This window comes from Bos taurus, chromosome 3, assembly GCF_002263795.3.
Source record: "Bos taurus isolate L1 Dominette 01449 registration number 42190680 breed Hereford chromosome 3, ARS-UCD2.0, whole genome shotgun sequence".
NCBI classification, from domain to species: Eukaryota; Metazoa; Chordata; class Mammalia; order Artiodactyla; family Bovidae; genus Bos; species Bos taurus.
Window position 1 is genome coordinate 113,001,462 of NC_037330.1, and position 22,653 is coordinate 113,024,114.

The 22,653-nt window shown below is 49.2% G+C and overlaps 2 protein-coding genes and 1 non-coding gene across 11 annotated transcripts in view; all 3 read left to right on the forward strand.

Moving 5' to 3' along the window:
- Positions 1 to 11,250, forward strand: part of ATG16L1 (autophagy related 16 like 1) — a 44,285-nt gene extending 33,035 nt beyond the window's left edge. For 6 of the 7 annotated variants that reach the window (XM_059883197.1, XM_005204950.5, XM_005204951.5 and 3 more), the window contains 6 exons: positions 5,371 to 5,491; positions 5,766 to 5,871; positions 7,718 to 7,867; positions 7,966 to 8,013; positions 8,803 to 8,904; positions 9,696 to 11,246. In XM_059883197.1, the coding sequence (XP_059739180.1) occupies positions 5,371 to 5,491; positions 5,766 to 5,871; positions 7,718 to 7,867; positions 7,966 to 8,013; positions 8,803 to 8,904; positions 9,696 to 9,789 (621 nt within the window). In that variant the 3' untranslated portion in view covers positions 9,790 to 11,246. Of the gene's footprint in view, positions 1 to 5,370; positions 5,492 to 5,765; positions 5,872 to 7,717; positions 7,868 to 7,965; positions 8,014 to 8,802; positions 8,905 to 9,695 lie in introns of all 7 variants that reach the window. The other variant, NM_001191389.2, reaches the window with a different exon arrangement.
- Positions 3,530 to 3,791, forward strand: LOC112446117 (small Cajal body-specific RNA 6). Its single transcript, XR_003034189.1, has one exon. It is a non-coding gene; the product is annotated as a small Cajal body-specific RNA 6 (non-coding RNA).
- Positions 11,251 to 11,332: 82 nt separating the features above from the next.
- The window catches only part of SAG (S-antigen visual arrestin), a 41,423-nt gene continuing 30,102 nt past the window's right edge, over positions 11,333 to 22,653 (forward strand). For 2 of the 3 annotated variants that reach the window (XR_009492798.1, XM_010803842.4), the window contains exon 1: positions 11,333 to 22,340. The gene's annotated coding sequence lies outside the window, so the exon portion shown is untranslated. 3 annotated transcript variants of the gene reach the window in all.

Sequence of the window (22,653 nt, forward strand, 5' to 3'; positions counted from 1 at the left end):
TGGGTCTGAAATTAGGAGGAGACCTGGAGGTGGAGTGAGCTGGTTTGCAGAGGTGGGCAGGTCTCGCTGGAGGAGCTGCTGGAGCCCCGAGCTGGGTGCTGACGAGCTGGGGGATGGTGCCAGGCCTTGTAGCCGCCTGTGCTGGACCAGGGCTCACAGCCATGCCCGCTCACTTGGTAAATGTATGACGGAGGTCAGGAGGCCTTTTTAGCAGGTTCCTATGCCCGCAGAAACCACATGAAACCCTTACCAGGGCCCAGGAAGTAAGTAGGCTCCCTGTCCAGGAGGCTCTGGCTTCTTCAGTTTGCAGAGGATGTTAGCGGGCTTGAATGGGCATCCGTGTTCTGAAACACAAGATCCAAGCCCTGGTCGGCGTCTCCTCAGCCCGTATGCTGAGGGGTGGTGTTGGGCGAGACCAGAAGGCCGGGGAGGCTGGGCAAGTGCTTGCTTTAAATCCCATCAGGAAAGGTGGCCTAGAAACAGCCTGGCACAAAGGGGTCCCTTGCAGAGGACGCCTTTCACGGCAGGGTGTTTGCAACTGCCGAAAAAATCTTAAAGTGAAGTTGCTCAGTCGTGTCCAACTCTGTGACCCCATGGACTGTAGCCCACCAGGCTCCTCCGTCCACGGGGATTCTCCAGGCAAGAATACTGGACAGGGTTGCCATTTCCTACTCCAGGGGATCTTCCCAACCCAGGGATCGAACCTGGGTCTCCCGCATTGCAGGCAAACGCTTTACCATCTGAACCTCCAGGAAAGCCAGAAAAAAAAACTCAAAAGATTAGTGTAAAACTGAGGAACTGGGTTGAAGAAGCTGCCCTGTCGACTTCTCTAACGCTGATGTGGATAAAGGGCCTCATTGTAGACTGACTCTCAGATGATGGTTTTTATTTCAGAAACCTCCTCATCAAGGTCTGCGTTTCTCTGAGGTCACTTGTCTTGGTTGCCGTTGATGGTTACTGCCTGCGTCGTGGGCGGCCCTGCAGCACGGGGCAGGCCGTGCAGAGCCCGAGGACAGAGAGCGCTCCGCTGGGAGACTCGGGCTGCTCTGACTTCAGAGCCCGTGTCGGCTCTCAAAGAGGAAGATAAAACCTTGAAGTAGTGTTAGAAGTTAAATGTTAAACTTTTTTTTTGTGGCTGTTCTGGGTCTTTGCTCGAGCTTTCTCCAGTTGCAGCGAGCAAAGACAGCACTTCCTTGTGTGTGGGCTTCTCTTCGTGGTGGATTCTCTTGTTGCGGAGCACAGGCTCTAGGGTGTGGGGGCTCAGTAGTTGGGGCGCACAGGCTTAGTTGCTCTGCAGCATGTGGAATCTTCCCAGACCAAGGCTCGAACCCACGTCCCCTGCATTGGCAGGTGGATTTTTATCCACTGTGCTACCAGGGAAGTTCCAGAAATTAAATGTTAGGTACTAATAAGTGTCAAAAATACTGAGTGGGTAAAAGAATTGGAAATAAATCTGATCCACTTAAATTAACTTAAAAATCAATTTTTAAGTGAATCACTTCAGTGCAGTTCCATCACTCAGTTGTGTCCGACTCTTTGTGACCCCATGGACTTTAGCACGCCAGGCCTCCCTGTTCATCACCAACTCCTGGAGTTTACTCAGACTCATGTCCATTGAGTCGGTGATGCCATCCAACCGTCTCGTCCTCTGTCGTCCCCTTCTCCTCCCGCTTTCAATCTTTCCCAGCATCAAGGTCTTTTCAAATGAGTCAGCTCTTCGCATCAGGTGGCCAAAGTATTGGAGTTTCAGTTTCAACATCAGTCCTTCCAATGAATTTCAGGACTGATTTCCTTTAGAATGGACTGGTTGGATCTCCTTGCAGGAGCTACATTCCATACCATTGAGAGCATGGAGATGGAACTAGCTAGCTTCATTGAGGTTTTTCTGACTGGACAAGAACAAGATAAACAGAAATCCAGAGTTTTTAGAAGTAACACATGTGAAAAGCTAGGAAATAAGTCACAAGGAAGCCTTATAATCATAGATGTTCATTGTAGTATCATTTCTGATTGTGAAACTTTTAAAGGGATCTAGGTGTCTGCTGGCCAAGGAAGTTTCAATTAGATTATAATCTCATTACTTGAAGACCTTTTACCTATTATAGACTGTTTGCCTATATTAATTACATTACAAAAACTCTAGAGGGTCAACTGTGTGTGTGTGCACGGGTCACCCTTCTAAGCAGCATGAGGAAGAGATTAGTGTTTTATAGACTTAGAGACCCAGGGTATTCTGGCCAAACAGCGGGACCCCCAGACCGTGTATTTTCAGCTGTCACATGGAAAATTGCTTGTGCTGTGAAGTTAAAAGTGGATTCCCAGGCTATGCGGTTTTGAATGCAGTGGGTTACAAAACTAAAACAACATTGTAAAGCAGTTATACTCCAATGGAGGGAAAAAAGTATACAGAAACAAGCAAAAATGTAGTGGATAAATATGTAGGGATATTTCCATATTAACATGCAGTTAGGGTCAGCACACGGAGAAGGCAATGGCACCCCACTCCAGTACTCTTGCCTGGAAAATCCCATGGACGGAGGAGCCTGGAAGGCTGCAGTCCATGGGATCGCTGAGGGTCGGACACGACTGAGTGACTTCACTTTCACTTTTCACTTTCATGCATTGGAGAAGGAAATGGCAACCCACTCCAGTGTTCTTGCCTGGAGAATCCCAGGGACGGGGGAGCCTGGTGGGCTGCTGTTTATGGGGTCACACAGTCGGACACGACTGAAGCGACTTAGCAGGGTCAGCACAATGAGTGCATTGGCATTGCCCACTTAATGAGCAGTGTCTTTTCCTCCCTGTGTGTGTGAAAAGTGATTTTAAATTTTTGGTGAAATAGTTTTTTACTAACAGCTTACATAGCATGAGAAGTACCTGCATGAGTTTTTGGTCTCTCCCCAGGGTCTGTGCAGATTAGATGACATCTACTGAGCATTGCTCAGTAGAGCAGGTTAAATGTACTGTATTTAACATAAGCTTTGTTGCTAGAGCTTTCTTGATCTTTTCAGAAGGATCAGTAGGGAGTTGTCACACAGCCTCAGTATGGCTGCCACCTGGCTGGCCGCGACTGTAGGATGCTGTTCCAGCTTCAGAGGTTTAAACGTGAGAGGAAGGAGTCGTGGAGTCCGGGCAGACTTCCCTTTCTAAAAGGGGAAGCACATGCCGCCCTGAGTTTTCTGCTCCTGTGATAGTGTGCAGTTGTTCTACCGGGCAGAGAGGGAAGGTTGGTTTCTAAAATGTTAACTCTCAACTTTGAGATCTCAGCTCAGGGATTTGGAGTGAAACCCAGGAAGGTAGCAGTTACAGTAAGTATATTAGGGTCTTTCAGAAGCTGCTTTTTGGGGTGGTGAGGATGGTATTCCCTGGCGAACCAGTCACTGCCAAGGGCCCAGGTTCAGTTCCTGGTTGGGGAACTAAAATCCTTCATCAAAAAAAAAAGCCCCTTTAAAAAAAAAAATTATAAAAAAACACTGGTGAATACCTGAATGCCTTCTGAGCCTCTGAGATTTCCACACGTAAATATGTTGATCCATGTTGAGAAATAGGAAAGGGGCTGACTCCCCAAATCTTTTCCTGGCATCCCTGCCACCCCCAGCCGGCTCTCCCCTTGGGCTCCAGTAGTGCAGGGATGGGTCGAGGGCAGCGATCCTCAGTTACGACTCAGTGCTGCGTTCCTTGGCCACTCAGGGGAGATGCCATGGCTGGCACCCCACAGCTGGTCACAAAAAGATGGGATTGTTGGGAATACTGGACTCTGTGGCTGTGGTCTGACGTTTCAGGCTGAGACCTCTGATTGAAAAACTCCTGGAAGTCTAAATTGTTTATTTAAAGAGTCCTATGTTTCCTTTTATAAATTATACCTCCAGTGATCCTGCCTGGTCTGACTTTAAATAGGAAACTGACTTTTTATAATTCAGACTTCCAGAAAATGGCAAGAATAGTACAGACAAGTATCTGTAACAGAGCTTATTTCAAGAAGGTGCTTATCCCCTCCCCCCTTTTTGAAGTTGTGTAATTAGCCTCTATAGAGGATGCAGATTCAGGAAGTTTCTACATGTATTTTTTTTTTAACGCTTAGGAGAAGACAAACGTTATTTTTCTGTAATACACAAGATGAAAGAGGCAGCATAAATCTAATAATATTAAATAGATACCATTTGTGTATACATCGTTCTTTTCCATTTCGTTGGCTGATAAGACTAAATGCAGGTATCCTGTTTTTATTTGCGTTCTGTGTGCTGTCTTTAGTAGAGCCTTTACTGAGTACTTCATTATACTTCTTTTATGCGTCCTTTTTTTTTTTCAAATTGACCTACCACACTGTTAGTCCCAGATGCACAAAATTGCAGTTCATTATTCCTATACATTGCCAAACGATCATCACCATACATCCAGCTATCATCTGTCAGCGGAGTCATTGCAGTATTATTAACTGTACTCCCGGGCTGCAGATCCCATCCCTGTGAATCCTTTTGTAACTGGGAGTTTGTACTTCTTAATCTCGCTCATCTTTTTTCTCATACCCCCCACTCCCCCCACAACCATCAGTATGTTCTCTGTATCTGAGTCTGTTTCTGTTTTGTATGGTGTTAAATTTGGTTTTTAGATCCCTCATATAAGTAAAATTGTAAGGTATTCGTGTCTGTCTGACTCATTTCACTTAGCATAATACCATCTAGGTTCCTCCATGTTTTCACAGATGGCAAAATTTCATTCTTTTTTTATGACTCGATACTCCATTGTATATATTTACCGTGTCTTTATTCATTCGTCTACCATTGGGCACTTAACTTGCTTCCGTATCTTAACTGTTGTGATTAATGCTGCAGTGAAAATAGGGGTGCATGTATCTTTTCAAATTAGTGGTTTTGTTTTCTTTGGAAAAAGTACCCAGAAATAGAATTGGTGGGTCATATGGGGTTTCAGTTTTTTTAATTTTTGGAGGGCTTTTTTGTACAGTTTTCTTAGTGGCTACACCAGCTTACATTTCTCATATATCTGTTGGCCATCTGGTGTGTGTTTTTTTGGAAAAATGTCTGTTTGGGTCCTCTGCCTGCTCTTCCCTTATTCTGAGGATGTGGTCATGTGAAGTTTGTTCTAGTGGTGTTGGATTTTTTATTTTTCTATTACCTTTTTTTTTTTTTTAACTTTTATTTATGATGGGAGATTTATCTCTTCTTCTTGATACCTCATCCGTGGGAAGTACCCAGAAACAGGCTTCCTGGGTGTTTCCCTGAGCCGCTTGTCCTTCTGTCTCAGTTCTCCTGACTGAACCTCAGGGTGTTTGGAGGCACTGGCTCCCGGGCAGTTGGCCCCTGACTCCCAGTGCTGCGCCCAGAGGCTCACCCTGGCTGTTCTGTCTCCTAGCACACGCTCACGGGACACAGTGGCAAAGTGCTGTCTGCCAAGTTCCTGCTGGACAATGCGCGCATCGTTTCTGGAAGTCACGACCGGACCCTCAAACTCTGGGATCTACGCAGCAAAGTCTGTGAGGAAATTCAGTCTCTGTGTCTGTGAACGATTCAATACTAATCGCGGAGCCATTTGTTTCTGTGTTAAAGCCTGCATCTAGTGTGATACACTTTGAATTTCGAGTCTGGTCTCATGTTGGGTGGCGATGATGTAGGGACTGTTTTTCAAGTTTGAAGCTTCGTTTAAATAAATGGTTCTGATGACCTAAGTAAGGGTGAGAGGGCATCGGTGCTCGGTGTGCAGCCACGGAGGGGTCTCTGCTTGACTGCTCATGTTCGGTTTTCTTTCAGGCATAAAGACAGTATTTGCGGGATCCAGCTGCAATGACATTGTCTGCACAGAGCAGTGTGTGATGAGCGGGCATTTTGACAAGAAAATTCGTTTCTGGGACATCCGGTAAAACACCCACGAGCCTGGTGGGGAGGCAGATGAGAGGGCAGAACTGTGATGGTATCTCGTGTGTGGGTTGTGCTTCTGCCCTGGAAATGGCAGAGACGGGCTGCAGTCGACATTATCTTCCCCGTTGGATAGTCTTTACCCTGAAGTAGAACGTCACAGTCGTCACGCCCTGTGTCCTCACTAGTCACTTTGCTGGCTGCTAGGTAAACAGGTGAACAACTAGGTTGTCAGGTAGATTCAAGTGTAACTGGGGAGACCGCCATACAAGTCTTCAGGGTGTGCTGAAGCAGGGCTGGGCACCGCTGTCCAAGGACATTAAAGACTGTCTCTCAAGATGAGTCTAGAGAAGAGCCCCAGAGGGCAGCTGGCAGCGAGTCAGGCGAGGGCAGACGAGACTGACAGGGTGGGTAGGATCGGATTGCCGCAGGCTTTGGACGCCATTGATGAATGACTTGATCTTATAAGCTGTCGGATGTTTAGCCAGAGATTCCTTTGCTAGAGTCTGGTAGATTACATTGGCAGTTTTAGAGGGTGTCTGAGGAGCAGGGACGTCACTGAAGTCTTGAGGAGCTGAACTCGGCAGTAGAGGGCGATGTGGAGCTGGAGTCGGTTCCTGGGAGACTTCAGACGGAGCTCCTTACAGACTAGATGTGGAGAATAAATGACAGATTTAGGGAGAGGATGCAGTGAACATATTCAGAAAAGGGCATTAATTGGCAGCTTCTAATAGAGTATTTGGGAAAACGGAATTTTTGAGAAGTTGGATGGGAGAGAAATTGAGACATCCTCACAGGAAGACTTTGAAGACATGAGAGTGGATTTATCAGAGCTGGTGTGTGAAACGACAGAACGGCAGCGCCCAGGGAGCTGTCGGGAGGGCTGAGTGGCTGGAAATGGAAAGAAAGCTGAAGTCTCGGTGATGGGCCAGGTGTGGGGAGTAAAAGGGGAGGTGTCTAGTCAGGATGAGACTGCGTTGGTTAGAAGTGGGTAACTGGTGATTAGTTTCAGGTGTACTGGTTGGCTGACAGTTGAACTGAAGTATGGAATTATAGAGCTAAACTGGATGTTAAAAGGCTCCTGGTCCATCCCCTAATTTAACAGATGAAGGCCCCGAGTCCTAGGAGGTGGAGCAGCAGCAATAAAGTAAACTCTTACTTTGTTATGGTTTGGGATAGGAAGTCTTTTCATTGAAAGTTTACAACAGAATGACCACATAAGGGTTTGTAGCTCCCTTGGCTGTATCACCAGCAGGGCCCAGTCCAGGATTGCTGTTCACAGACCTGGCATGGACCGCGGCCCAGAGGAGAACTGGGAGAAGAAAAGGAAGAAGAAGAGGTGGCCAGGTGTCCAGGCTCCGTGTCTAGAGTTGCCAGGATGGGTTGGAAGGCCTGGGAGTTGAACTTTGTACGGCAGGATTCCTGGGAGAGTCCACACTTGTCCATAGAAGGCAGCCCAGACCCACTAAAGCAGATTTACATCTCTTTGGATAAGCTGAAATGATAAAATTGAAGTAATACAAATTAAACAGTAGCCCTGCTTATTTCATACTGATCAGAAGCTCTGATTGGCAATTACTGTATTTCAGAAATGAGCAAGGAAATTCTTACCAGTTTCAGAGTTCTGATACTCACAACTACTTAATAGAATCTGTTGATGGCAAAATTATAAAAGCCGAGGCTGAGGTTGTTTGTGTGAGGTTTGGAGCGCTTCTGCTGTCCTTGAAGAGTAGTACGTTCTTGTTGAATTGACTGCCCTTCCTGCTCTATGGCATGCCACTCTGCTTGGAATGGGGAAGTTCTGACCTTTCTGTTACATTTTCTCAGATCTTCCATCTTTTTTGTAGATCAGAGAGTATTGTCCGAGAGATGGAGCTCTTGGGAAAGATCACTGCCCTGGACTTAAATCCAGAAAGAACTGAACTCCTCAGCTGCTCTCGAGATGACCTGCTGAAAATTATAGACCTACGAATAAATGCTGTCAGACAGACATTCAGGTAACTGAAGACACTCTGGTGGGGTTTCCAGAGGCCTGCCTGTGCTCACGCCCTGAGTGGCGTGGACTCCGGGGTAATGGTGTCGTCGTCTGTTTCAGCGCGCCAGGCTTCAAGTGTGGCTCCGACTGGACTAGAGCTGTGTTCAGGTTAGTGGGGAGGCGCGCCTCCTGCCCCAGCCTGCCCACCCCAGCACCGCTCATCTCAGTTTAGAGCAGGGGCCTCCTCCCACTGGAAATGAGCTGAATCTGTACAGTGTCTCCACGCGAGCAAGTGTCCGGGAGCAAACCTGCAAGTTCAGTCCTAGACGTTGCTGTCACTCCCTCTTTCTAAAGCGTCCCTTCTGTGACTGAGAACATGTGCCATCCCGGAAGCTGCGGTGATGGACTGGTTTGTTCACCTCTGTCTACTCGTTACCGTAGGGCTCTGAGAGCTTTTCGGGAAGGGTGGGGAGTCTCCTGGAGCACAGCGGAATGGCTCCCTCCCTTTCCTGTTCTCCCGTCTGAGTGTGGCCGTTCTCACAGACACACTGCCAGGGTCAGGGCCGGTACTGTGGAGAAGGTCCTCCACAGTCCACACGTTGTTCCTTTTCTGCTTTCGCTGAACCGTGTGACCAGGCAGTCCACCAGCTGAGGGAAACCCTTCACCACTTGGGGTTGCCTTTGACCTCCCTGTGTGCTCGAGATGACTGGGGGCTTGTGCCCCCCAGAAGTACTGCGGTGGCACCATTTCTCAGTAGCTGGTGAGGCCAGATAACGGTCTAGCAGCTTCAGCCAAAATGGCTGTGAATAGCATCTTGGGGTTCCTGGGTACTCAGAAGTGGTCATGAGTTTGACTCGTAAGCGAAGAGCAAACCTTGACTTCCTGGGGAGAGGTCCGTGTGAGGACGCTGACTTGAGAGTGGGTGACGGACACCGTTTCTCTTGTGTGTCCTCCAGCCCTGACGGTAGTTACGTAGCAGCGGGCGCGGCCGAGGGCTCGCTGTACATCTGGAACGTGCTGTCTGGGAAAGTGGAGAAGGTCCTCTCAAAGCATCACAGGTGAGACAGCAGCCCCTCTGAGTCACTGAGCAGGCCAGTGGCTCCATCCCAGGGGCCAGTGCTCTCCTGGGCGTGGGCCCGGGTCGACCCTACGAGAACCATGTCCACTCGGGTGCTCTGCTGCGGGTGAGGTCAGTGCAGAGAAGCTGGGGCCGTTCTCACCGGACCGCAGACCGCTGGGTCCTGCTCATTTATGTTCCAGGACGTTCCAGTTAGGGCGGCCACTGGAAAAAGGCTTGGAGCCCGCGTTCTGCCTCTTGGATCATGTGTGCGCCCCCGCTTCCTCCCGCCCCTTCACTGCTCTCCTCCCTCTCTGCGGCCCTGTCTCCCTCCTAGTCCCTTTCCTCAGGAAGTTGACTGCTTGTGAGCACTGGTTTTCGCATACTTTCCCCCAGGCGCCTTTCTCTCTCAGCTTCGTCCTGTCCCCACAAGCTCAGCTGCTGCTGTGAAGGCAGGCCCGGGGCCACCGCTCACTGCCCGCCCAGTGCCAGGCGCCCTGAGGTGCTCCTCAGAGGCTGCGGTCGCTCTTAATTCACTCAGAGCTACTTCCTGAGGGCAAACGTGATGAGGCCTGGCTCCCTTTCTTCCTAAACTGCCTCCTGCAATCACGGTGGGCTTCCTCCTAGTTCTTCTGCTCTGTGAGCGCCTGCCTGTGCGTGGGGGGCCACACTGGCGTTAAACCGGGTGCTGGGACAGGCCTGACTGACTCCCTGCTGGCGAGAGAGCCCTGGAGGGAGCCTGGTGCTCGGCTCACTGAGGTCTCACCCGTGTCCCCACCTCTCCCTTTGAAGCTCGTCCATCAACGCGGTGGCCTGGTCCCCCGCCGGCTCCCACGTGGTCACTGTGGACAAAGGAAGTAAGGCCGTGCTGTGGTCGGAGTATTGACAGCCCCTCGTCGGGAGAGAGCGATCTGGAGCTGGAGGAGCAGGCGGGCCCCACAGCTCTGTCCTGGCAGGTGGCGTGTTGGGTGTGGCTTTGACCTCCCGAGAAGAGCTTGAGCCGGGGCCCTGAGGCCTGCCTGCAATCAGGGTTCCTGAGGGTCGCGGCTGAGGCCCCTCCCAGCCTGAAAGAGTTAACACTGCAGACACTGACACTGCGGTCCCTCAGCCAGGGGCTGGGGATCCTGCCGTGATTCGAGGGGAAAACAACACTACTGGCGCCCGTCTCGCATACCTCAGTGCGGGCCGCGCGGGCGCCCGCGCGCTCCTCCTGGGCGGCAGTGCCAAAGGCGCCCCCACGCCGGGGCGTTGGTTCTCCCCCATGCTTTCTCCCATCCTCCAGGGTCCGTCCTGGCCTGATGCATGTCCTGTCACCTTGGGTCGTTTTCCCAGGGAACCTGCTTTAATCATCGGATCAACAGAAACCCGAACAGGAACCCCCCCGCCCCCCCACCCTCAGGTAGCCCGTGGGGGCTGCCCTGGTCTCTGAGGAGACGTGGGCCTGGGGTCCTCCCTGCTGCTCTGTGTCTGTATTAGAGGCTCTTACTCTGGTCTCATCTGATCGCTGTTGGAATTCCCTAGCTCTCCCAAAGCGTTCTTGGAAAGCAACTGTCCTTCAAAACTGCCTCTCCCTAGCCCTGCCGCCAACAGTTCTACGTATTTATTTCTTGACTAAGAAATAAATCTGTTTCATTTAAAAAAAAAAACTGGGGGCAGCGGTAGCAGAGGAAGCGCAAAACACTTTTTCCAGAAGAGCGGGTGTGCTGTCAGTCATCGAAGACTGATTTCCCGAATCACCTGGAACTTGCCGGCCACCGGCCCACCACCTTCTTCCCGCCACGTGGTGAGGGTGGCTGGCGGGTGGGATCGGAGGCCTCGGGGGTATTACCCCTGAGCCAGCAGTTCCGGGTCATGCCCCTTTGCCAGGCCTACGTGCAATACCCCCTCGGTGCTTTAGTGCAGGAAGCCCATTCCAGGAAGCGTGGGAATGCCATCTTTAGATTTCAGGACATGTGACAAGGCCAGGGAAAAACTGGCCTGTGCAGTTTAAAAAAAAAAAAACAAAACCATGTATCTTTACCATCTTAGTTGTTTATAAAAATTTAGTTTCTTGAGCGGCTGAAACACCATTATTTTTTGTCACTTACTCATTTGCACTTTATTTTTTTTCCTTCCATACTTGTTCTCCAGGCAGTTGGGGGCGAGTGCTAGGGCAGGGCGAGGGCGGGTGATTCACGTGCCCCATTTCCCCTGCCCTCGCCTCCCTCATTTGCTGTACAGAGGACTTGCGTTGAGAGGAGTTGAAGTTCACAGGCCAGGGCACATCTTTTATTTATTTAATTATGTTGCCCAACAGAACTTGATTGTAAATAAAAGAAGAAATCTGTTATATACTTTTCAAAACTCCATGCCTCTTGGTGGTTATTTTATCCTTCTTCATCCTAAGGGCAAAAAGCTGTTTCTTTCGTTTATTTTCCTGGCACTCATTTGTTTGTAAATAATGGTTAATATACTTTGCTAGTGCCTTACCCCGTGGTTCATTGTTACTGTTGTCTGTATAAACATCAGTGTTCCAGTTCCATGTTACTTGCAGATCTTAACTGAATCTAGAAAAGGCTGTCTTTGGGATTTTGGTAGCTGTGTGGTGTGCTCCACACTGTGGGCATAGGAGCCCCGGTCCCCACGCTGGAGATGCTGTCCATAGGATAGATCGTGAACTGTCTGAGTCTCCCAGCCTCCAGGCCTCTTCTGTGCTGAAGGGGCATAAATTTTCTCACTGAGGAGTGATTTATTCAGAGCAGCTCAAGATATCTAGAAGCAGCCTTGTGCCATAACAAATTAGAGTCTCCCTGGAGCATCCCCCCTGCTCCCGAGGACCTCTGTCCAGCCCATCACCACTCAGTCGTCCAGCAGCTTGAGTTGGGGTTCCATCATGACCTGAAGTCTCAGGGGCAGCCAGACAGTGGAAAGAGGGGAGTCCATGGCAGTCACCTTCAAGGAGGTAAGTCATTCTTCAGAAAGGCTGAAAGCAAGCAGGCCAGTAGCCTGATGGTCCTGTTTTCCTTCACTTTGCAGGGGAGCATGTCTGCTCTCTTCAGCTCGCCCAACCGTCAAGGCTGGGGTACAGGGCGGGCTCCCACCATGGTGGAACATGCTTCCCTCGACCTCATGGTCTGTTCTCTGTCTCTCAGGTCCTCTGGGCCCCTCCCCCAGTGCTCCTGGTTCCATTGGTCAGGGCAGTAGTGGGCATGGGAGTTTTTAAAATTTCCCTGAGCAAATCCTGGCTGGTTGGAGCTGGAGTGGGCTTTGATCCAGACATTAGCCTGTCTCAGGTTGACAGTTCAAGACTTAAAATTATATTCTCAGGAATTTCCTGTCCGGTGGTTAGGACTCGGCAATTCTGCAAGGGGCATGGGTTCAATCCGTGGTTGGGGAACTAAGATCCTATATGCCACCTGACACAGGCAAAAGTTTATATTCCCTCAGTCATTCCCCAGAATCGTGTGGTGTATCAAGTTCTGTATCTGTCTTAAGGCACATACTGTGCACACATTCACCTTTATCTGACAAATCTAGTAAAGCCCTGATGTGTCCTCACATCATGGCACACAGGAAATTTCGTGTGGACCCTGGGCAACGGAGAGGCCCGCCCTGACTGCAGGAGCATGTGTGCTCGGAAAGGCCACGTTTTGCAGGTGTGTCAAGCTACCTGTGTGCCTTCACACCTATGGCATGGCCTCGGTCAACCGTGATTTTGGGGAACGAGACCATGGACTTGAAGCTCATGGCCTGGGCGGAGCCCTGAGAGGAAGGGGGCAGTGAGGAAACCTGCAAGTCGTGCCTGTTCTCACAAGGGGTCTCGGATGGTAAGACAGAAGCTGTGGCTCTCGAATTCTGTCAGAGCTGAAGGGTCTCCTGTCACAATTGGGGGAGAGCTTCTCAGCTAAGCAAAAAGATGTTCTGGAGTCCTGGCCCGCGGGTGGGCACTGGTGCCCGGGGACCTCCACTTTGCCCGCTCACAGTGTGCGGCAGCAGGAGGCGCCTCTTAGAAATCCCGTTTTCAAGCCAGTTAACCTTGGAAATCTTGTGTAAAGTGAGGCGCACCTGTATTCACATAAATTCTGTGGAGACACGTCGGATGTGTGGCGCATGCCAGTAAGAGCGGACTTGGATCCACAAGACGATTCTTGCCTCCTGGAGCTCTGGTTTCCACCTGTGCCTCTGAACTTCCCTGCATGCTCTCCAGAGGCTCCTCTATCCTCTCAATGGTCTGGTCCACGGTGGGGCCTTCAGCTGCTCCCAGCTCTCCTTCATGGATCCTGCTGGGGGCCGAGCTCCCGTCTTCCAACCCTGAGTGAAGGGCGTGATGGGAGCATCCACATCTGGAGGATCCAGAACCCACAGGAGTGGAGGAAATGCCAGTGTCGGAGCCCCCTTCCTGCCTCAGCAATTTTGACAGAGTGTTTTACAGCAAACCTCAAGTATGACATTGCTCCCATAGATCAGCATGCAACCTAATAAGGACACCATGCCATAATTACACCTCAGAATTAACAGTCCCAGTGTCATCCACCCCTGGGTCAGGAAGATCCCCTCGAGAAGGAAATGGCAACCCACTCCAGTATTGTTGCTTGGAAAGTCCCATGGACAGAGGAGCCTGGTGGGCCACAGTCCATGAGGTCACAAAAGAGGCGGACACGACTGAGCAACTAGAGAACAACAACAGTGTCATCCAGGATCCAGTCCATTTCGAATTCTGATGGTGCCAATGTTTCTTATGATTGGCTTGCTTGAGTCAAGATCCAGTTAGTTTTTGCTGCGTAACAAAGCGCCATGACACGTAATGGTTCCAAATGAGCATCGTTTGTGTGAGCGGGCGTAGCCAGCCGGGTTCAGGGAGACTGGTAGAGGGTGGCCCCCTCTGATCTGGCCATTCATTTGCCATCAGCCGGGGAAACAAGGAGGATGCAGTAAGAAGGCAGGCGTCTGTGGGGTCACTTGTAGCTCCACCTGGTCACCTTTGTTACCCACTGGCTGGAGCAGATGGCATGAGCAGCCCTGCCTGCCTCTGAGGGGCACTGCCCAGCAGCATGGGGACATGGAGGAGAACCTCCACAGCAGTTCTGGCACCTGAGGTCCCAGCTGGATTTGGTTGACTTTCCTCACGTAAATGATGTTTGTATCCCACATGCGAACATTGTGGGTTTCCCTGGTGGCTCAGTGGTAAAGAATCTGCCTACGGTGCAGGGGACCTGGGTTTGATCCCTGGGGCAGGAAGATCCCCGGAGAAGGAAATGGCAACCTTCTCCAGTATTCTTAGCTGGAAAATCTCATGGACAGAGGAGAGCCTCGTGGGCTACACAGTCCATGAATTCAAAGAGTCGGACACGACTGAGCCCCTAAACCACCACCACCACCACTAGGAACATTCGCCCTGGAGGCTGCCGTATGCCAGGCCCTGTGGATTTGCTCCCACCCTAGGACCTGGGGAAGAGAGCAGGGGAAGTCAGGCTTTGGGCTTCGTTTCTCCAGAGAAACAGACTTAAACAGTAGATAGGTATGCTTGTGAGCCAGGCTCGTAAGAAGACAGGCTGTACGCAGACCAGTTTCTAAATAACCGTACGAGGAACTTCCTAGAGGTCCAGCGGCCAAGAGTCTGAGTTCCCAATGCAAGGAGCCCAAGTTCAATCGCTGGTAGGGAACTAGATCCTGCAACTCAGTCTCATGCCACAACTAAAGATCCTGCAGACTGTAGCTAAGACCCAGCACAGCCAAATTGAAAGAAAGCCATAGGTTCTGCTACTCCCTGAAGGGGCAGCGGAGGTTCTAAGAGGGCACAAGCCAGAGATCTCAGAATCAACCATATCTTTGACTTTCAGGTCATGCTAAGCACAGAGTGGGTACTCTAAAGTTTTTATTTAATAGCATTGAATCAGCAAAAAGAAAAGACAGGCTTCCCTGGAGGTCCAGTGATTAAGAGTCTGCCTTGAAATGCAGGAGACATGGGTTCAATCCTTGGTCTGTGAAGATCCCACATGCCATGAGCAGCTAAGCATGCATGCGTAGAGCCTGTGCTCCGTAACGAGAGGCCACTGCAACGAGAAGCCCATAAACCACAACTAGAGAAAGCCCGAGTGTGGCAGTGAAGACCCAGCACAGCCGAAATAAATAATTTCCTTAATGGCAACCCACTCCAGTATTCTTGCCTGGAAGATCCCATAGACGGGAGCTTGGCGGGCTACAGTCCATAGGCTCGCAAAGAGTTGGACACCCCTGACGTGACTTAGCATGCAGACGCGCACTGGGTCACAAGGTAAAAATAACTGAGTTTCTTTTTCTACTATTTTTAAATGTATTAAGTTGAAATTAACATAAAATTAGTCATTTTAAACTGAACAATGGCATTTAGTGCATTCACAGTGTTGTATGATCACCACATCGAGTTTGAAGAAGAAAGGCTATTTCTTAAGCTAGATGAGTGTCTTTTTTCTTTTTTTCTAAACTTCTGATCTCTCCGTAGGGAAGTGTGGGCCCTTGTCTTGCTCATCTTGGGCTGCAAGGCTGCAAGTTCTGTAGCCTACATGGCTTAAACAACAGAAGTGTCTCACACCTGGAGACGGGAGTCCTGGCCGAAGATGCTGGCAGGTGTCCTTCATCCTGAGGCCTCGCAGCCGCTGAGCTGTGTGCTCACGGGACTGTTCGTGCAAGGAGAACGGTGATCCTGTCAGATCAGGACCATGCTGATGACCTCTCTCGACTGCCCCACCTCTGAATATCATCACACGGAGGGGTAAACGGGCTACAAGACGGGAGTCTGGGGAGACATGCTGTAACAGACTTCTCCAGAAGGCTCTGCCTAGTTTTGCTTAGCTACAGGAGTATGCGTCTCAGTGTGTTGTTGTTGTTCAGCTGCTAAGTTGTGTCCGATTCTTGGCAACCCCATGGATTGCAGCATGCCAGGCTTCCCTGTCCTTTGCCATGTCCCAGAGTTTGCTCAAATTCATGTCCATTGAGTCAGTGATGTCATCCAACATCTCATCCTCTACCGCCCCTTCTCCTCTTGCCCTCTATCTTTTCCAGTGAGTCAGCTCTTTGCATATCAGGTGGCAAAAATGTTGGAGCTTCACCTTCAGCTCAGCTTCAGGAGGAAGCACCTCAATGGTGTCATCTCCAGGCTCGTTGGCATTGAAGCCCCCTCCAGCGTCGGGATCCATGTGGCAGGACCAGAAAGGAAGAAGCGCTAACCTTAGGGCGAAGGAAAGTGGATCAGGACCTTTTCAAGGTTTCCCCTGTATGTTTGATGCCTTTCCTTGACTCCTTCTGCAGATGGAGAAGAGAATACAGTGAGGCAGATGTAGTTTCTCAGGATTGGAGTGGACTCATCAGTGAGCCATGACCATCTAGGACTCTAGTCTGGGGCGTTTGTACAACTTGCTTCCCACACACAGAAACCTTCAGTGTTAGGCACCCTTGTCAGCGTGATGCCTCAGGAGGGATATTTGACATCTGTCTGAGGGGAGGACCCCAGTGGTGAGAGTTTCAGTGCCCATGAGGATTGAGCACCTATATTCTAACAACAACAAACAACATTCTAATCAGGAAAGACTGACATGTGGAAGAGACTGGATTAACTTAGACCCATGCAGAGAGGTAGAAGCGAGGCTGATTTCCATCCTTACAAAAAATTTCCTCACACTTCCCGTTATTTCAAATAAAAGTGGTAGTGATTTCCCCGTCCCTGGAAGCATCCAACAACTTCCTATGGGTATTGTAGAGGAGCGCAACACAAGGTCTGCCCCTGGCAGGATGGCATGTAGACTAGGTGTTTTTCAAGGATCTCTGCCCATGGGGTTCCACTTGGGATTTCAGATATTAGCCAGCCCAACCCATAACAACAGCCCTCTATTCTTACGGCCAGTTGACTAAGGGTACATGTTGGAATTAAGGTATTTCTGGTTCCCTGGCACTCTTCATAAATAACAGTAACCTCAGACTTGTCCAGTGCTCTCTGCTTCAGTAAAACTAAAGCAGTTGAGGACACAGGTTTTCATTTTGCAGTTGATAGGTTAGCAGACTGAACCAGTTTCCCTCATGCATGTGCCCTAATAACCCCCTAAGACGATCACCTAGCCCCCAAAGCCTCTAAGACGCTTAGCTGCACATCCCACCCCCCACCCCCTCTAGCTGGCACTGCGTTTGGTGTTGGGAAATGAAACGCGGGGCTTGTAGCTGCTTCTCACTGGATCTGACGCAAGAAACAAGTAATGCATAGCCAGGGAGTGGTTCCTAGACTCTGAGAATTAATAGACCAGTAAATTTCCAGAAGAACTGTAGCAAGAGTTGGAAAACTTTTCATTTTGGTCAAGTAAGGAATTTTTTTTTTTTTCCCCTGAACTGCCATCTACACTCATCTCTATTTTATAAAAGGAAGAACACTTTGTTCCCTATGCTTAGCAGCTGCATTCTGAAATATTTATGGGTAAAGTGTGTGTCTGCAGTTTACTTTCAAATGGTTCAAAAGGAGAAAAGCAAGAGAGAGATGAGCACATGCAGTGAAATGTTGAATCTCCGTGTTGACTATGGGGGTGTTTATTATTATACTATTCCAGCTTTTCGCTCTTTGTTTAAATTCATAATCAATTCTAGAAAATGCAAAACAAATGACTGGAGGCAAATCAGTGCTCACCTGGGACGGGAAGTTGACTGAAAGGTATGCCAGGGGACTTCAGGGGCGACGGAAATGTTGGGTCTTCATCAAACTCTGTACTTGAGTAGATTTGGTTGCATGTAGAGTATGTATCTATAAAGATTGGGGAGGAAGAAGAAGGACATTTATATTTAAAAATTTAAAACTTCAAATAAGGAAGAAAAAAGAAAAATTTAGAACTTCATAACCTTAGAATAAAGAACCACCCTTTATATTGAAAACATTTGGGTCTATGAAAAAACTGACAACAATGTCCCTATTTTCCTCAATTCTTCACCAAGCGGAGAAAAGTGCATTACAGACCAGGGGCTGGGAGGGACTACCAGAGACTATGATTTCCAAAAAGAGTGAGGTCTGGCGTGCAGTGCACCCCAGATTCTCCTACCTGTCCCAGTGCTGACAGGTCAGTGACTGAGACCTTGGGGACCTGGGGCTAACACAGCTTCAGGAGAATGGGGTCCCAGGGGCACCCACGGCTCAGGGCAGCCTATCTGATGGAGACACTAGAAGGGCCCAGTCGTTTTTCTTCCTCTCTTAAAAAAAAAAAAAAAAAAAAAACGCACCTCACAGCTTGTGGGATCTTAGTTTCCCAACAGGTATTGATCCCGGGCCCCCGGCAGTGAGAGCTCGTCAATTACTGGACCATCGGAAATTCCCTTATTTCTTTCTTTCTTTTTTTTCTTTTAAGGGAAGAGAGAAGATTTCTTAACAAAACCTAGCATTCCCTTCACACAGACCACCAATGTCAGCTCCTTGGTTCCTATCCCGAAGACTGCATATGATGTGGATGAAAACACACGTGTCCACATATACCCACACATAGACTTGTGCATTTGCAAAATGCGATCATACTGCACACACCATCCTGTGACCTTGTTTAGTCACAGTCTCTACCTTCCTCGTCCAGTAATTTCCATGCTACCTGTCTGAGGTCAAATAACAAACATATTCCAGGGGCTCTTCCCAACCCAGGGATTGAACCCGGGTCTTCTGTATTGTAGACAGATTCTTTACCGTCTGAGCCACTAGAGAAGCCCCAACAAACATACTACTGACACATAATTAGATTATATTCAGATTTTCCCAGTGGGCCCAAAATGTCTATGCATCCTGTTTATTCAATGGGGATCACACAGTACATCTGGATGTTGAGTCCCTTAACTGTCTTTTAATCCAGTGCATCTCTTTTCTATGACATTTACTTATGAAAGATACCAGCTACTTTCTACATTCATCTGGTAGCTTTCTTGTGGTCTCATCTAGCTATTCTTTGTATGTCCTACAAATGAGAGGTGATGTCTAAAGGCTTGATGGATTCCAGCTGTCTTAAGATGATACATCACAGTGGTTGACACTTTGGAGATGCTAAGATTGACTTCAGACCACGCCTGGTCCCCCTGTTATGTGATTGCAGAAGGCTTGCACCTTGTGAAGTCTTGATCCATATGGCATCACTTTGGTGTCAAAGGAACAGACATTTCCTCTTCAACTCTTCACATAATGGTTTTGATACCAGTAGTAAAAAATCACTGCAGATGGTGACTGCAGCCATGAAATTAAAAGACGCTTACTCCTTGGAAGGAAAGTTATGACCAACCTAGATAGCATATTCAAAAGCAGAGACATTACTTTGCCAACAAAGGTCTGTCTAGTCAAGGCTATAGTTTTTCCAGTGGTCACATATGGATGTGAAAGTTGGACTGTGAAGAAAGCGGAGCACTGAAGAATTGATGGTTTTGAACTGTGGTGTTGGAGAAGACTCTTGAGTCCCTTGGACTGCAAGGAGATCCAACCAGTCCATCCTAAAGGAGATCAGTCCTGGGTGTTCTTTGGAACAACTGATGCTAAAGCTGAAACTCCAATACTTTGGCCACCTCATGCGAAGAGTTGACTCATTGGAAAAGACCCTGATGCTGGGAGGGATTGTGAGCAGGAGGAGAAGGGGACGACAGAGGATGAGATGGCTGGATGGCATCACCGACTCGATGGACATGAGTTTGGGTGAGCTCCGGGAGTTGGTGATGGATAGGGAGGCCTGGCGTGCTGCAATCCATGGAGTTGGAAAGAGTCGGACGCGACTGAGCAACTGAACTGACTGAAAGAATCCTCATCTGAGTCAATAACGTCATCAGTGTTTTACAGTGTTAAGCTTTACTGTTATTCAGCTCTGGTGAGATCAGTGGCTCAGAAGACATTATTATTGAAAAGATAGTTTATTACTTACAGTTCCCCAAAGTGGGGCAGGCCACCCATGGAAGCACCAGGGGCCAGTCGGGCGGTAGAAGGATCAAGGAGAAAACACGGGCAAGAGGTTTTTTGTGGTTTCCCTGAGAAAGAACTGGTGAGACAAGATAAGCAGACTTAGGATGGGCTCTGGGGTGCAGGCGCTATCTCTAGTTGTCTGACACCTGGCCCCAGGGTGACTGACGGGGGCAAGGCAGTAATGGTTCAGAGTGAGACCCCCAGCAAAGCAGGAAAGGAGGCCTTTGGTGTGTTCCCATCCTGGGTGGGCTGATACGGATGTGAAAAACAGTCACTAGGAAAAAGCTAGCCCTGGGATGGCAGTCTCTCCAGGGTCAGCAAAGCTCCAGAGCATCAAAATTATAGAAAATAAAAAGGCACAATTAGTACAGTCAGAGTTTATCAAGTGGTGTTTTTCTAATTCTATCACTCTCTTTACATTTCTTAGCTGACATTCCTCCATTAAAATTTTTAAAAGTTGGGACTTCCCTGATGGTCCAAGGGTTAAGACTCCCTGCTCCCAGGGAATCCTGGTTTGATCCCTGGTTAAGGAACTAGATCTGTTTATCTAGATATATTTTTAAATTTTTATTCTCAAAGAATTTCCCAATTTCAGCTGTTGCCAGCCAGCATACTGTTGCAATCCAATGACTCATTGATTTTCTCCAAGCTTATGGAGGCCCCTATTCTAGATACTGGAGATGGGAGAGGAACTAAATAGTCAAGAATCTCTTCAGTCCTGGAACCTACAATCTAACAGTGGTGGGGTGGGGGACAGACAATAAACAAGAAATTAATCAGTTCTCTATGTTAGATGGTGGTAGGTGCTACAGAAGAAGGGAATGCTGAGGAGAAGGACAGAAGTGTTGGATGGGGTGGTACACCAGGATATAGATGGACAGGGTGACAGTGACGTCAAGACTCAAAGGAATAAAGGGAATGAGCCGAGTGACTATCTGTGGGGAAAGTGTTCCAGAAGAAGAAATAGTAGGTACGAAGGCCCTGAGGCAGGTTTGAAGAAAAGCCAAGAGGCCTGCTGATGGGAGCAAAGTGAACAAAGTTATGAAAAGGGGACCCAGGTCATGCAGGGTTTAGATGGGAAGCCAGTGGGGTGTTTCAATAGATACTAACACCCCAAACATCAGAACTGGCTTTCTGCCTAGACTGGCTTCATTTCGAGACACCAGCTCAAGTCCAAAACACACACGTGTTAGTGGCCACACTATGCCCTGCATTCGTTCCCTGAATATTCTGTTCCAGGCACTGGAATATAAACAGGGGAAACAAAACAGCGTGGGGTCCCTGACCTCATGGAGCCTAGAGTCAAGTATGAGACGAGAGACCATAAAATTATCTTGCAGACAAGCATCAAATGCAGAAGAGCCTCCAACCTAGTCTGGAGGTGGGGGAAGGCTCCCCTGAGGAGGTGACTGAAGTCTGAAGGGTGGAAAGAATCAAGGAGTATGGGAGATGAGGGTGGTTCCAGGCAGAAGCAATGATGGGTGTGCATTGCAGGGAGATGGGGCAGAGGCTGGAGTGTGTGCCTTTAAAGTTCTGTACCTAGGACTCCCGTGGGGGTCCAGTGGCTAAGACTCCACCTCCCAATGCAGGGGGCCCAGGTTTGATCCCTGGTCAGGGAACTAGATCCCACGTGCTGCAACTAAGGCTGAAGATCTCACAACTAAGACCCAGTGCAGCCAAATAAACAATTTTTCCAAAACTGAAGTTCTGTGCCTATAGCCGAGAACAAGGTGAGATGCTAAGCGGGAGGGTGGCTACTCAGGGCTCGGAAGGATGTACTTAGACAGCAGGAGACATTATAGTCTGGGAAAGCCGAGGGGCTAGTGTGGACCCTGTGGGGGTGGGAGGACCAGACTGATTCAGAGGACGCCGGGGGCAAAATTGACAGGACTCATGACCTAATGGATAGGACACGGGGAGGAGAAGAAGGATAGCACCCGTTTGGCTTGCGTAACACCAGGATTCATCTTAAGGTTGACATTTCTCCTTGACCTTTTTGTCTCTATCCCCACCCCCAAGGTTGCATTAGCTGCCTGCTGAGTTTAATCAAGTTGGTTGAGCTCTGGAAAATCCCTTCTCCTGGTGATAGCGGGAGGAAGGGATAATCAGTCTATTTCCAGAACCCAAAGTGGGTTAAGATAGAAAGTAGCTTTAGTCTAGCTGTCATCCCTCCCCCCCACCACCCTTCCCTGCTCAAGCTGGTTGGCTCCTGCGAGCCCATCGTGAGCCCCTCTGGAGGGAGACCGAGAGGCCCTTGCCTAATGCTGAGAACTGCTGAAGCTACCATTCCGTCCGCCTCAGCACTAATCCAGTTACCACTCTGCTCCTTCAATGGGATTTGGCTTCTAGACACTGAGACGTGGGTGCGGGGCACACTCTCCCAGTTCCCTACAAATCCCCCTGAGCGGTCAGCCAGGGTCCGTGCGGAGTTGTCTGGGTAGACGGAACAGGGGTTGGCTGTCTGCTCACCCTGGAGGGCACGCACACCTTCTCCCCACCTCCTGGGCCCTCCCGGCTGGTCGCACAAGGTACGTGACCATCCTCCAGCAAAGCCTTCACAGAACCTCGGGGCAGGTCAGGAAAGAGCCAGGACCAGGGAGACTGGCATCTTCATGCAGTCAGTCTGACCCAGTTACTTTCCACGGACATTACTTGTTAGGGAAACTCAGAAGGCGTTGAATTTCAGACAGCTCGGACGGCTTCTTTGTTGTGGATAGAGCTGGGGATGGTGAGAGAGAAACTCTGCTTAGTGTAAATTGCTGAGCAGAACTTTTAGGGGATTTAACGGATTTTTCAAATGATATTCATGAAGTGGTTAGGTTGTGGTTTGCAGGAACTTTT